The sequence below is a fragment of the Hypanus sabinus genome, chromosome 10, assembly GCF_030144855.1.
Source record: "Hypanus sabinus isolate sHypSab1 chromosome 10, sHypSab1.hap1, whole genome shotgun sequence".
Classification (NCBI taxonomy): domain Eukaryota; kingdom Metazoa; phylum Chordata; class Chondrichthyes; order Myliobatiformes; family Dasyatidae; genus Hypanus; species Hypanus sabinus.
This window is the reverse complement of record NC_082715.1, coordinates 128,569,667-128,582,813: the sequence shown is the minus strand read 5'-3', so window position 1 is coordinate 128,582,813 and position 13,147 is coordinate 128,569,667. Positions and strand designations below refer to the sequence as shown.

At 39.6% G+C, this 13,147-nt stretch overlaps 1 protein-coding gene across 3 annotated transcripts in view; it reads right to left on the bottom strand.

The window, feature by feature from the left end:
• rev3l (REV3 like, DNA directed polymerase zeta catalytic subunit) overlaps positions 1-13,147 on the bottom strand; it is a 171,669-nt gene that overhangs the window by 73,446 nt on the left and 85,076 nt on the right. For all 3 annotated transcript variants that reach the window (XR_009514473.1, XM_059982930.1, XM_059982931.1), the window contains exons 8-12: positions 12,664-12,748; positions 12,446-12,579; positions 11,668-11,778; positions 9,878-10,121; positions 7,107-7,240 (exon numbers count right to left, since the gene is read on the bottom strand). Coding sequence is in view for 2 of the 3 variants with exons in the window: in XM_059982930.1 (XP_059838913.1) it covers positions 7,107-7,240; positions 9,878-10,121; positions 11,668-11,778; positions 12,446-12,579; positions 12,664-12,748 (708 nt within the window). In the remaining variant the exon portion in view is untranslated. The remainder of the gene's footprint in view (positions 1-7,106; positions 7,241-9,877; positions 10,122-11,667; positions 11,779-12,445; positions 12,580-12,663; positions 12,749-13,147) is intronic.

Below are 13,147 nucleotides of genomic sequence, written 5' to 3'. Positions count from 1 at the left end.
CAGGTAGGAGATACAGAAGCCTGAAGGCACACGCTCAGCGTTTCAGGAACAGCTTCTTCCACTTTGCCATCCGATTCCAAAATGGACCTTAAACCCGTGAATACTACCTCACTTTTTTAATATATAGTTACTATTTTTGCATGATTTTTAATCTAGTCAGTATACGTATACTGTAAGTTATTATTTTTTTCTTCTTCTGTATTACGTATTGCATTGAACTGCTGCTGCTAAGTTTCCAAATTTCACGACACATGCTGGTGATAATAAACCTGATTCTGCTGCTGGAATGCAAATTTCCTCCTGTGTGGTGTAGTCAGGGTAAGCCAATCTCTTAGTCGCTGACACAGAAAAGCTGCAGCATCAAAAAAAAAGGTTGTTCTGGCCCAGGCTGTGTCCTGGGCCATACCCCGTACAAAGCACAGGAAAATTTGGCAAGCATGTGCTTTTTAAAAAGGGAAATCCAAAATGTATGTGAGTGCGCATGTTCATGTGTGTTTATGTGCCCTGACTGTGTATTCACGAATGGTGGCATAGAAGTCCCCTGTCCCAGACCTCTTAAAGATTTTCTGTAGCGTGTATGTTTGTACATTTTTGGAGTAGAAAACATTAAGTATATTCAACACATACAACACGCTGGAGGAACTCAGCAGGTTGGGCAGTATCCGTGGAAACGAGCAGTCAACATTTCGGGCCGAGACCCTTCGTCAGGACTGAAGGAGGAGGGGGCAGGGGCCCCATAAAGAAGGTGGGAGGGGTGAAGGTGCCAGGTGAAAAACCAATCAGAGGAAAGATCAAGGGGTGGGAGAGAGAATAGGCAGGAAAGGTGAAGAAGGAATGTAAGGGGAAAGCACTATGGGTAGTAAAAGAAGGCAGAATCATGAGGTGATAGGCAGCTGGAAGAGGAGGCAGAGTTACGTGTTGATTTTACCACAACAGCTGCAGTGTACTTTGTGTTTATTAAGTATATTCTATGGGTACAATATATGTATCTGAGTGTCTGGAGATGTTATTAAAAGAAAATGTGAGAAGACTGTTGGGTGGTCTGTGTTTGTTCATTGTTGATGTGAAATTGTTGGATGGATCTTGTAAAAAGCAGAGAAAGTGAGCAAAAGTTAAGAAGGAGAAGACATAGAAAGAACAGGCAAAAGATAATATTGTCTCCTTCAATATGTGTAAAGAAACCACTGGCACCAGTTTGAGGATGAACTATATGTTGTACGCCTACCTTCCTGGACATGGTTTCAATAAAGCCAACGCCAAGCGATGCCTGAGTACTTGGTGAGGCCGGCGTCAGCCAGTGCCCTACCAAGGCAGTGGTTCCCAATAGCACTACAGAAGATGGAGTGCAGAAGGGATAAGCGAAAAGTTGATTTAAAATGTACCTTGAACTGATCTACTAGGAGCTCTAAGGAAATTGTTTCCATGGCCGACAAAAAATATACAGTGTTGTACAAAGACAATGACATTACTGAATATGTAGTACGCACACATAAATGCTTTCAAAGGTATCCCAGATTAACTCTAGTAGTGGGAATGCCCGTCTTAATAAATGTCATTGTAAATAAGTTGCATCCGAGGTTAAAAGAAAAACACACATTTGTGCAAGATGAAACAGTTAATCAAAATAGGGTATTTTACAATATTGCCAAAAATAATTACAACAAAAGATTAAAACTGTTAAGGAGATAGAGGACAATACTTGAGAAAATTCCTGGGCTGCTCCACAAAAGCCTCTGAGCAATATTGTACATTGCTTTAAAAGCATTATGATCACTGCCCTATACAGTTTGAATGTTATTTCAATTCTCACTTTGTTTTATACATAAGTGAATTGACAGTGATCAAATTTTGATTAATTGTAACCAGATTAACTTGTGTTTAAAATTTTACTGTCAACTTTGGGCTTAACATTACTGACTTTATAGACATACTATCCACTTGTGACTGGTAACTTGTGCTCTGAACAGCGTAGTTGTTTGGATAATACCATTCTAAATGCATGAGTTTGACACTTCTTTGATTGAACCAACATGGAAATGGGACAGTCGACACTGTAGGGATAAAAATGGGGACGTCCACAAGGGGGAAATCTTGTTTGCAGACAGCCTGACACCGGCCTCAAAGATGCCCTTGGGCCTCAACCACCAGCACCCTAGACTATGCAGTTTAAACAATTTGTTTGCAAACTGTACTCCAGATTTGTATGATTTTAATTCTATCTATATGTAATTTTTTGACAACTTTTCCTTCTGATCTGATACTAAAAGAACTTATAGAAAATTTTAGTGGATGTGCAGTATGCACATGTCATATAATAGCTGAGGTGGCACAGCTACCCTCTCTCCCATTCAACTCAAGCAGCTGAATCTTTTTGCCTTAACGAAAGCCTGCACCCTTGCAGCCAGTGCATTGAATTGTTGTGCTTTTGGAGTAGCACATGACAATGGTCAATTATGGAAACTACATGGGTTTCTCACCTCCTCGAACTCCGATAAAACAAGGTGAACTATAAACCTTTCCCTGTTTTTCAATTACTTACTACAATTGTTTATATGCAGCTCATACTAATGGGAAGAATGAAAAACCTAGGGGGAACAAACAAGCTGACTCCTTTGCAACTGCATTTCTTTATGGCCATGTAGCACCCCAGTGGGATTAGGTTGCCAATAACTTCCAAATATTTTTGATGAACCAGTAAAATTACAGTGTGATGCGCCAGAGGCAGAAAGGACTTTAAGGATTAAAGCACACTATATGCAAAACTATAAAGAACTAGACAACGGGGTGACCCGTTGGGGCACCCTTTGAGAGAAAGGTAGTGCAGTCTGATGTGACCAGAATGAACATTAAATTTTCCTTAATGCTATTGGTATTGCTTTGCTTTGGAAACTGAAGAAAAAAACCTCAGTTTAATAAAGAAGGACGCGTAGCAAGGGAAATATAGCTCCTCCTCATTTAACGAAGGACACTTCTGATGGCAACATTTCTAGTTGATCTGCCACCCTTTGCCTCTCGTTGTCATTCTGGAGATGTGCAGCCCTTTCATCCCCCGTCTCTTCATCTCTTCTGCTGTTTGTTCTTTGTCTCTGATCTTGGAGACATGCATTTCTCAGCTCCTTTATCTCTTCCTCTCTCCTCCTTCTGTGCCTGTTGTTGTCATTCTGGAGACGTGCATGTCTCTCCTCCTTTCATCTTTTTTGTCCTGACTCGGACCCTGGAGTCCTCTGGCCCTGGCCTCATCCGATTCTCGTTCTCTCCCTCTCCTTGCTGCTTCCCAACAATGTTTGGCGTCCCCCTTCTCTTTCCACGCGACATAATTAGGTTGACCATATTTTTTTTACCCTAATGTTGGATAGAAGATAGGAAGCAGTAACACCAAAGGAAGCTGATTATTCTTGATGATGTGGTTGGCGCTTTCCTAAATGGATGTGATATAGTCACTGCTGTCCTTCGACTGCAGCAAAGGGTTTTATGGGTGTCTCGAAGTACATCATTTCGGGTTACGAGATGTTATGTCAAGCTTAAATTTAGAGAAGATCTGATGTTCAGTTTTTGAATCTAGTCAAGACTTCTATACATTGTGGGGACCATTTTTGAGTTATTTTCAAAACCTTTGATTTGTTGTAAAAGTACAGATGGTGGCTATTAATATATTATACAATAAGGGTTTTCCTCCCTTTTTTCTTGCTTTCCTAACAGCTCTGACTTTGGTAGTGGGTTTAGATTTTTTTTCAGTATACCAAATTTTTTGTGTTTCAACATTACGATTTAATTTAACTTTTATGAATACAGGATTTTGTGATTGTAACTGTATTTTTAATATGATATATTTGGTACTTTTGACTTGTATATCTTCTTGTACTCTGTATTCCTTTATGCAAAAACTGATAAAAATATTGAAAGAGAAATATGTCATTACAATAAGATTTAATGATCTCTTATTGATGGGTGGCAGTTAGATCCGTCCCAATCCTGCACACGCTGATGGTGATATGTGACCGCTCGAAATAGAGCTGCCCTGCCCTTTTGCTCCGGTTGGTGTCGCTGCTGAGGCTGGCCGTGCGCATGTGTCTTGGTGCTGCGTCGCAGTTTCCATCACGGCTGACACTGGCTCTCGGGTGAAAGCAGGGCTGTTGATTTAGGCGAGTGAGCAATCTTATACAAATATATAACCCTGAACTTTGCCTGCATTCTCTAAGTTAGAGCATTAAGTTGATTTAGCCAAAAGAAGAGCTGCTGTAATGCACCATTTGCACTAATTGGAGGTCACAAACAGACAAGAGCATGAGAGTTTTATAGACAGACGATGGGTAGAATCAAAACTGAGAGATTCTTGACCAAAGCAAGAAAAGTAGCAGCAGCTGTATGATTTGTGACAGACATAACCTTGAAAGACACTGCTGGTACCTGCCACTGCTGGACCCTCCCCTTCGAGGTTATTTGTGTATCTCCAAATGGACTTTATACAGTTACTTAAATGTATGGGCTGTGATTATGCACCTGCTATTGCTTTGCTATCTCCATGGGTAGAAGCTTATCAAACTCAGAAATTATGCTGTAACTGTTGCTAAATGCTATTGAGAGAATTTATTCCCAGGTTTGGTATCCCTGAGAAAATCTCAACTGATAACAACCCTCACTTTATGGATAAAGTTATATAGGAACTAAAAAGCTTTATAGTATAAACATAATTTCATTTACCCTTAGCACTGTCAATCTTACAGGGCAGCTAAGCTGAATTGCACAATGAGACCAAGCTGAAGCAGCCTGAGATGCTTCCACTGGTCCCCATGACAATGTGCTGTGTTCTTAGGCCAACCTCCACGTGAAAGTGCTTCTGGATGTCCCACGTGTTTGCCAGTCACCCTTCCCTTTTTAAAAAGCAGATGGACATCCATACTGAGTAAAAAAAAAAGTTGCAATATTGTGTAGTAGTAACACAGGATCTTAAAGGTTTCCATCAGCAGGTACTTGAAGCGCAGAAGATTGCGATGGCTGCAGAGTGTCAGACCTACCAGCCACTTCAGCAGTAATGACATTGATGGCCTGGCTTGTGTCATGTAGTGCTGAGGTTGTGTTAGTAGCCAGTTTCCCCAGCAGTGCGGAGGCCACTCTGGGGCCAGGAGATTGAGTCCCGGTAAATGCCTAACATTGAAAGAACTGCCCGGAGCCCACTTCGAAAAGTCCATTCTAAGTGTTGCTGACCACATACATTGCTTTAATGGTCAAAGGAAAGCTGACGTGGCTTTACCCATCAAACCAGCACTGCTGCCGGATGAGGGAACAGGTAGCCAGAAGAACCTTGATGATTAGGTCTGATGGATTTAACCCTTGATCTTTAACATTTGTCACCTCGAGTAATCACAATGCACAAGTTTTAGGTAATTTACGCATCTATCTTCCACCTAAAATGCAAAAGTATCCCACTAATACCCTTAACACTTTTCTTCATCTTAGTTATGAATATGCCTTGCATACTATCCCATCAGGTTGTAGGGTATGCTCGACAGAGGGCCGGGACATTCTGAATGTGGATTGCCAATGTGGCCTATACCCCTGAATCGTAGTGAGTTTGAATCTCCGTTTTACATTGATAGTGAAATTAGAACTGTAAACAGAACTATATCCTAATATGTGGGGCTGCTATTGAAGGACAATGGAGACTGAGCATTACTGGATTGTAGTGTTCTGTTCTGGGAATCTGCCAGAGTGGCCTCCGCACTGCTGGGGAAACTGGCTACTAACACAACCTCAGCACTACATGACACAGGCCAGGTCATCAATGTCATTAAAGCTGAAATGCTGACAATGGGCACTGTGGCCCTGCAAAATCAACTAGCACTAGACTTCCTTTTGGCTAAGGGAGGAGTTACTTGTAGCATTATTAATCAGGACTGTTGTACATACATCCCTAATATTAAAAGCCAACTGTCAATGGAGTTTCAGAAACTCTGCACTACTGAAATTCAGTAAGATTTGTGATGCCCTCTAGAGGACAAAAAGGAGGCAGTGTGGGAGTTACAGCAAGGCAAGGGTGAAAGACAGCATACAGGTGAGGATGACTGTGGCAGGGTATAGTCAAACCCAGACAAGGGAGTCCTTTGAAGCAAGACACCCAGAGCCAACCTTGCTCACTGCAGATAGGTGAGAATTACTGTGGCCGTGTGTAATCAACCTGGATGAACATTGCTTCCCTTTACACCTCAGGGGTGCCAGAGACAGATGAGAAAAGAATAATGGAAGGATGTGAAATACACCCAACAACTAAGGGACAATAGCTTTATTAACTTCAGAATGCCAGCTTGCAGTTTCTATTGACTTTTAACTATATTGTTCAGGAAAATGATCCTGCAAATAAAGAATTCAAACATACAATTTACTACATGGTTAATATTCATAACTGATAAACCAATTCTGTATAAAAATAGCAGTTTTCTCTACTGGCTTCAGAACAGTGTCGATGACAGGGGCCATGCTGTTCTCCTTGTGTACAATTAAAATAAAAATATGTTTGAGTTGTAAGAGTATGTGCATTCTGGGCCCAGTTATTTTATTTTTATTATCAGCAACAATGGATTCGGACTGGCTCAGTAATAGTTCAGTACAAAAACACTGTCCAAGATGTGTGTGCCTTTTTTTTTATACATAAAAAGATGGAAAAGAAATTAGTCCAATAGAGAGATAACATAAAAAAGTGCAGAAATCATTGAAGGTAATGATAAGCAGCTGTCTCAATCCTGTCAAGGGTATATTGTACTAAACTGTAGAAGGCAACACTGGGAACTCTGCGTTTGAAGGTGTTGTCAGAGGTCAGCAATTTAACTTAATTTTTAAAACAAGCTGCTGTAAATATTAAAAATTAGCCCTTTAGCCAATAATCTAAACTTCAAATTTATTGGGTATTGCAAATAAGCAATGAGAGCAAGTCCCAAGTTGGTAGTTATGTGTGAAGAAAGATAACCAAAAATGTGTGCAGTTGGAGTTTTTAAATATCAAAGGTGCTGTCCCGCGGCCCAATGAATGAATAGCTAGAAGATTAATTTGCCTTGTAGCCAATCTAGCTCTTCAATATTCAAGGTTACAGCACAACTAATAAAGTTACTTACCAGTGTTCTCATCAGCAGCCCCATCAAGCTGAGGAATAGAAAGATTAGCCATCATGTCCCCATTTCCTATCTGACCGTCAGAGAACGCATTATCTTCCTCTGAAGAGCAGTCACTTGTATTCTTTTCTGAAAATCTGAAAGATTTTTTAAAGTAACTCTGCAAAAGTATTCATGCATTTCAAGTTCTTTCAACACTAACAGTATTCTACAAGATTGGAAAGCATGCTGCAGCCATGACCAATTTACTAAGTACACTTAATTCCTGAGTCAATTCAGAACACATAATACTTTAAACCCAGTCTCCTTTGTTATTAGGGATTGCTAAAAGATAATTAAATTCTGTAGATTTTGGCTGTACATTTGTAACTTTTTTTAAAAGCAGGTTTAGGATGCGTGAATTATTGGACAACTTTACACCCTTCTACATGACTAAATCAAGTCAGCAGGCAGGCAAAAGGGTAGAGGTTGTGGGAGTGATTGAGTAATGGCAAGAAGGACCTACAATCCAGCTCTGGACATTTCCACGTTTATTTTCACAAATTAAGATATACAAGGCAGATATACAAGAAGTTAGATTACAAGATGTCTGTGGAGTGGACCTTGATGCAATTTTCACTCTTGGATGTCGAAGACAATGGATCTCAGACACACTATAACACAGCAGTCTGGATGCAGTAAGGACTGTACGATTAACAGTGGAATCAACCAAGGGAAGTCCAAAGCTGGACAACAGTTAAATAGCAATGGAAGACGGGCTTTACTATGCACTGTGGGGAATTACAAGGAGCAATAAATTCATTACTGTCAGGAGTAATGATACTTAATGCTATCTGTGCTGTAGGGAGGACAGCAATAAGGTTTGAGATATTCAAATAAATTATAGATGGTAAAGATCTACAAATGAATGCATTTAATGGTGGCACATTAGCATAACGGTTGGCTCAGTGCTTTACAGCAACAGCTATAAGATTGTGGTTTGTTTCCTGCCACTACCTGCAAGGAGCTTAAACATTCTTCTTGTGATCAAGTGGCTTTCCTCCAGGCGCTCTGGTTTCCTCCCACAATGCTAAGATGTACAGTTAGGGTTAGGGAGCTGTGGGCATGCTATGTTGGCATTGGGTGAGTGGTGGCACTTGGGGGTTGCCCAGCACAATCCTTGCTAGCTTGATCTGATGCAAATGATACATTTCATTGTATGTTTCGATGCACATATGACAAATAAAGCTAATTTAAAAAAAACCTTCAACAGGGAAGGGAATTGGAAAATATATTTCCACTAGCTTGGCAGAACTTCTCCTGAGCCAAAAGCTTAATGTCACAAGTTTAAAAGGAAAGATGTTGGAAGGTCAAATATACAGGAAGCCAGTTTATTTATTTATTTATTCATTCATTCATTCATTCATTCAGGGAGATCACAGTTGGTTTATGAGTTAACACCATCCAAGTATCTGTTGTTACCTTTGAACAGCAAAAACAAATGTAACTTATGAAATCTATGGCTTTTTAGTGAGAGAAACCCTTTGCATTAAACCCTTTGTGTTTCTTAACATCTTGTATGTGGAATGACTTCAATGTTAACATTATATCCTCGTCTCCTAGAATTCATGAAACAAAAGAGGTTGAGAGCACAGGATGAAAGGATAAAGGAGAACTCTAAAAGTTGAGTGAACAGGGAAGAACAGATGTAGGTTAATGGTGTAACAAGGGAGGCAGCAGTGTGAGCAACTAAACTTTTAAAAATGAAAAAGAAATCTTTGAGTAGCTGAACAGTGGAAAGGGGGCAGTAAAGGGTTTAAATAAAGTATTTGGTAAGATAACAAGCCAGAACCTAACATGCTTTGACAAGGTATAATACTGGTCAGCTATTCAAATCCTACCCACAGTAGCTGGAGAATGTAAATGCAAGCAATTGAGTTTGGAATGAAAGTTATTATTAGTAACCAGGAAACTACTGGCATTGTCATGAAACAAATATCCAAATGCAAAGTGCTGCACAGGTTGAAGATCTGAAATAAAAACAGAACATGCTGGAAATACTTAAGTCTGGAAGCTTCTGTAGAGAAAGAAACAGTATTAATGCTTCAGATCAATGACCTTTCACCAAGTTGTTGCAAAGTTCCATCTGGTTACATAATGTAGGAAAGGAATCTGCCAACCTAACCTGACTGACATTTAGGCAACTCCAGAAACTCAATTTGGGGGGTGGAGGCAGGGTTAGCAATGGAAAGGAAATTCTTGCTAGCAGAAGCCACATGAATGAATGAATGCATTGATTAATTAATATGCAAAAGGTTGGCAGGGTGGAGATACTTCTCTCCAAAGGAGGCTTAAGGCGCTCGTTCACTTCACTAGCCTGCAGGTCATCCTTGGACAAGGTGTAGCACCTGTTTAGCCCCCCCCCCCCCCACACCGATCAAGGTTACGAGGTTACGTGATGCCATGGGAGCAAGTGATGGATGGACGTTTGACCAGCTGGTGCACATCGCAAGTCCTGATTATGCGACCACTGGGCAGACAATTTCTGAAGAGTATTGACAATGGCTAGGATCACTTGTCTTGTAAATACACTGCCCAAAAAGAGGCAATGGCAAACCACTTCTATAGAAAAATTTGCCAGGAGCAATCATGTCAAGACCATGATCACCCGTGTTATACAACATGGCACATAAAGATGAATATGCAAAACATGAATATTAGATACTTGAAAATAAATCTCAGAAAGTACTATGCACATCTAATAACTTAGCACTCTATATAAATAAATTCCATACCTCATTTTCCTAACAGGATCTAGAAAATCACCGTCCCATCGCTGAGACATTAGTAAACTAAGTTCCAACTCTTCTTTCTGAACTTCAGGTTCATTTTCTTCATCGTCACTGTTTTGCTGGTAGCTGTGGTTTCCTGCAGATTGTTGCTGAGATCTACCAGGCACAAATTGGGTCCTTGCCATACCATACTCATCTTCATCCAATCCAGCTAACAGATGAACCATGGCCTGGTCCTGACTGGCATCTATAGTATTTGATGAATTGATATTGAAGATATGTCGTTTTGGAAAAAGCAAAAATACAATTCTGAATGTGCATCAATAATCTGTTAACAGCAGTAATACTTATACTGTGAGTAAGGAAATGAAAGGAAGGGTTATACAGAGTAGACCGAATGGTTAGGGAAAGTGAGCATGAGTTTGCAAGTAACCAAATGTGAAGCATAAGGGAAGATCAAAGAGGGTTTAACATACTTGTCAACAGAATTATTCTACCAAGTAGTCATAGTGATATTAAGTAAACAGTACTTGAATTTACTGAAGCGTTAGTTTCATTAAGTTTTGATAAAAGTTGGGGAGGCATTGGGAAACTGGTTTATTTAAATTCTAAACAGAACTCAAATTACCAGTTCGCGTAAAACCTATAGCAGACATCAATTTACTGGGGAGGGGAAAGAATCAGTCAGGGCTTTGAACTTTATTGGAGTTGGCAAGGAGCCAGTGTTAGGGAATGAGAGGAGTGAGGAAACAAAACTATTCCCTTATTTACAATTTAGTGCGAACAACAGAATCATAACTTTAATTTAAATAAATAATTCAAACCTGCATTAGCCAAGAGAATGTTTGCGCAAGACTGTTTTGTCTCTACTTCGGCACCAGTTTTAGAGTCATCCAGCCAAGAAACAGGCCTTTCTGTCCAGTATATTATGCTATCTGCCAGTGTTTGCTCTACCTTAGCTATTCGAGTGCTCATCTAGCTATTTCTTAAATGTACTGAGAAAACCTGTCTCTACCATCTTGTCAGGCAGTACATTCTCGATTCCAAACATGTTTGGGCAAAATAATTTTTTTCTCAGATTCCTCTCTCAGCCCCTTAAATCTATGCCTTCTGGTCTTAGCAGTTTCTTCCATGGGGAAATGCGTCTTACAATCTACCCTAGCCCCTGAGAATATTGTACTTCATCATATCCTGCATCAGCCCCTTCTGCTCCAAAACTTAGAACCAAGTGAAAATCACCAATAGGCTGTTCATGTCCATCCACACAGGCACTCACCAGTGCATCTACATCCTGAGGAGGCTGAAGAAATCTGGCATGACCTGTTTGACACACACCAATTTTTGTTGATGCACCACAGAAAGCGTCCCATCTGGATGCATCACAGCTTGGTATGTCAGCTGCCCAGCCTGTGAAGAAATCTGGCATGACCTGTTTGACACACACCAATTTTTGTTGATGCACCACAGAAAGCATCCTACCTGGATGCATCACAACTTGGTATGTCAGCTACATTCTATTATTGCTTTACCTTGTATAACCTCAATGCATTGTTGCAATGAATTAATAAGAATAGTTGAAAGACAAGTCCTTACACTGTATTCAGTACTATAAATCAATTTCTATATAGTGAATCTCTCCTGAAGCAAAATCTGTCTTTCATATAAACATTAAATGTAGGAAATTTTATGAAGAATTTTTATCTACATCATCTGGTGAGTTCTGAATTAAATACATTTGCATGATAGACAAATACTTCAGTACTATCAAATGTATGTTGACCTTACATACTCACTGAGAATTGGTTGTGATGAAGGATGGAACGTCTGACTGTTATCCATTATATTTAGAATAGTTTCTTCATCAACTATCGCTTCTTCAGTCTCTGCATCTCCTCGGCTCACTCCTTTAATTGTTGGAATGGGGTTGGGTTTGAATGAAAGTCAACTTTATTTCAAAAAGCACAAGCTGATAACCGTTTACTTTGTGAAAAGACTTATCCAATAAATCAATTCCTTTAATTCTAAGGTCATTGTTTAGCTGAAGATTTGAAAATACAGAGGAGCAGAATATACTGTAAAATTCAACAACACTTTATTAGTTTATCCGGTAAAACACAAACTTTCCCAGATATTGCTATAGAAAGCATTAGAAAGACACCCTAACCAAAACAGCACACAATTGGCCATCTTCACAGTATATTTAGCATTCAGTGGCCATTGTCAGCAAATTAGCTTACATATTCTTTTAAACAAGTCCTGCCTTCCTAAGTTTAACCACACATCAGAAACAGGATGGACTGAAATCATTAAAAAGTTTCAGAGGAAATAATGTTGAAAAGTATTAATTGGATTTCAGGATAAATTATTCCATTAGACTAAAGGGAGCTTTGCCCATCACTAAATGATCACTATTTGGAAGACCATTATGAATTAAATTTAACATACGTTGGCTAACTTAAAGACTTTGTGTCTTGACTAGAGAGGCTGACAGAAAATGGGGAGTTAAAAATAAAGGTTATAGACAGTATGATAAAAAACCCAGATGCAGTCTTACCAAACACTGCTACGTACCTTGCTTATCATTATGTATCTCAACCAGATTGGCAGGTGTACAGGAAATAGCTTCAGGTGATGATGCATCCATGTGCAAGGTCAAATTTGAAGGGAGTTCTTCAAATTCACTTTCCACAGACTGGGACAAAAATCTTGTTTTAAACAGCAAAGATAGGGTTTCAAAACTTGATCAAAATGATGAAAATAATATAAATGAAGAAAAAGAAGTTCCTTACACAGAATAGTTATTCTGTTGCAGAATCTCCTTTATTCTGTGTTGGAAGAGCCTTTCACTCTCTGTTATTTGAACAGATCCACGATCTACAAATAAAAATCAACACCATCAGAATATTAAATTCAATGCAACGTATAGTAGAGTGTGTGTGCGCATGTGTGTACGTACACATACATACACACACAGCTACGTTGCCCAAGATTCATGCATAGTATTGTAGTAATTTTATGTATTACAGTGTACTGCTGTCACACAGAAAAGCCAATTAAATCACATATGTGAATGATGATAAAAGATTCTGAAATGGGTCTCTATTGGGAACTGAGAATGGGAAAAGGGCAGGGAGGGGGCAACCATGGTTGGGAAAAGGGGGGAGGGAGAGGACAGGGAGCAGGAAGAAGCAGTGAGACGTTCTGTAATAATCAATAAACCATTTGTTGGGAATCAAATGACTTTGCCTGGTGTCTCAGGGCTGGGTGAGTCTG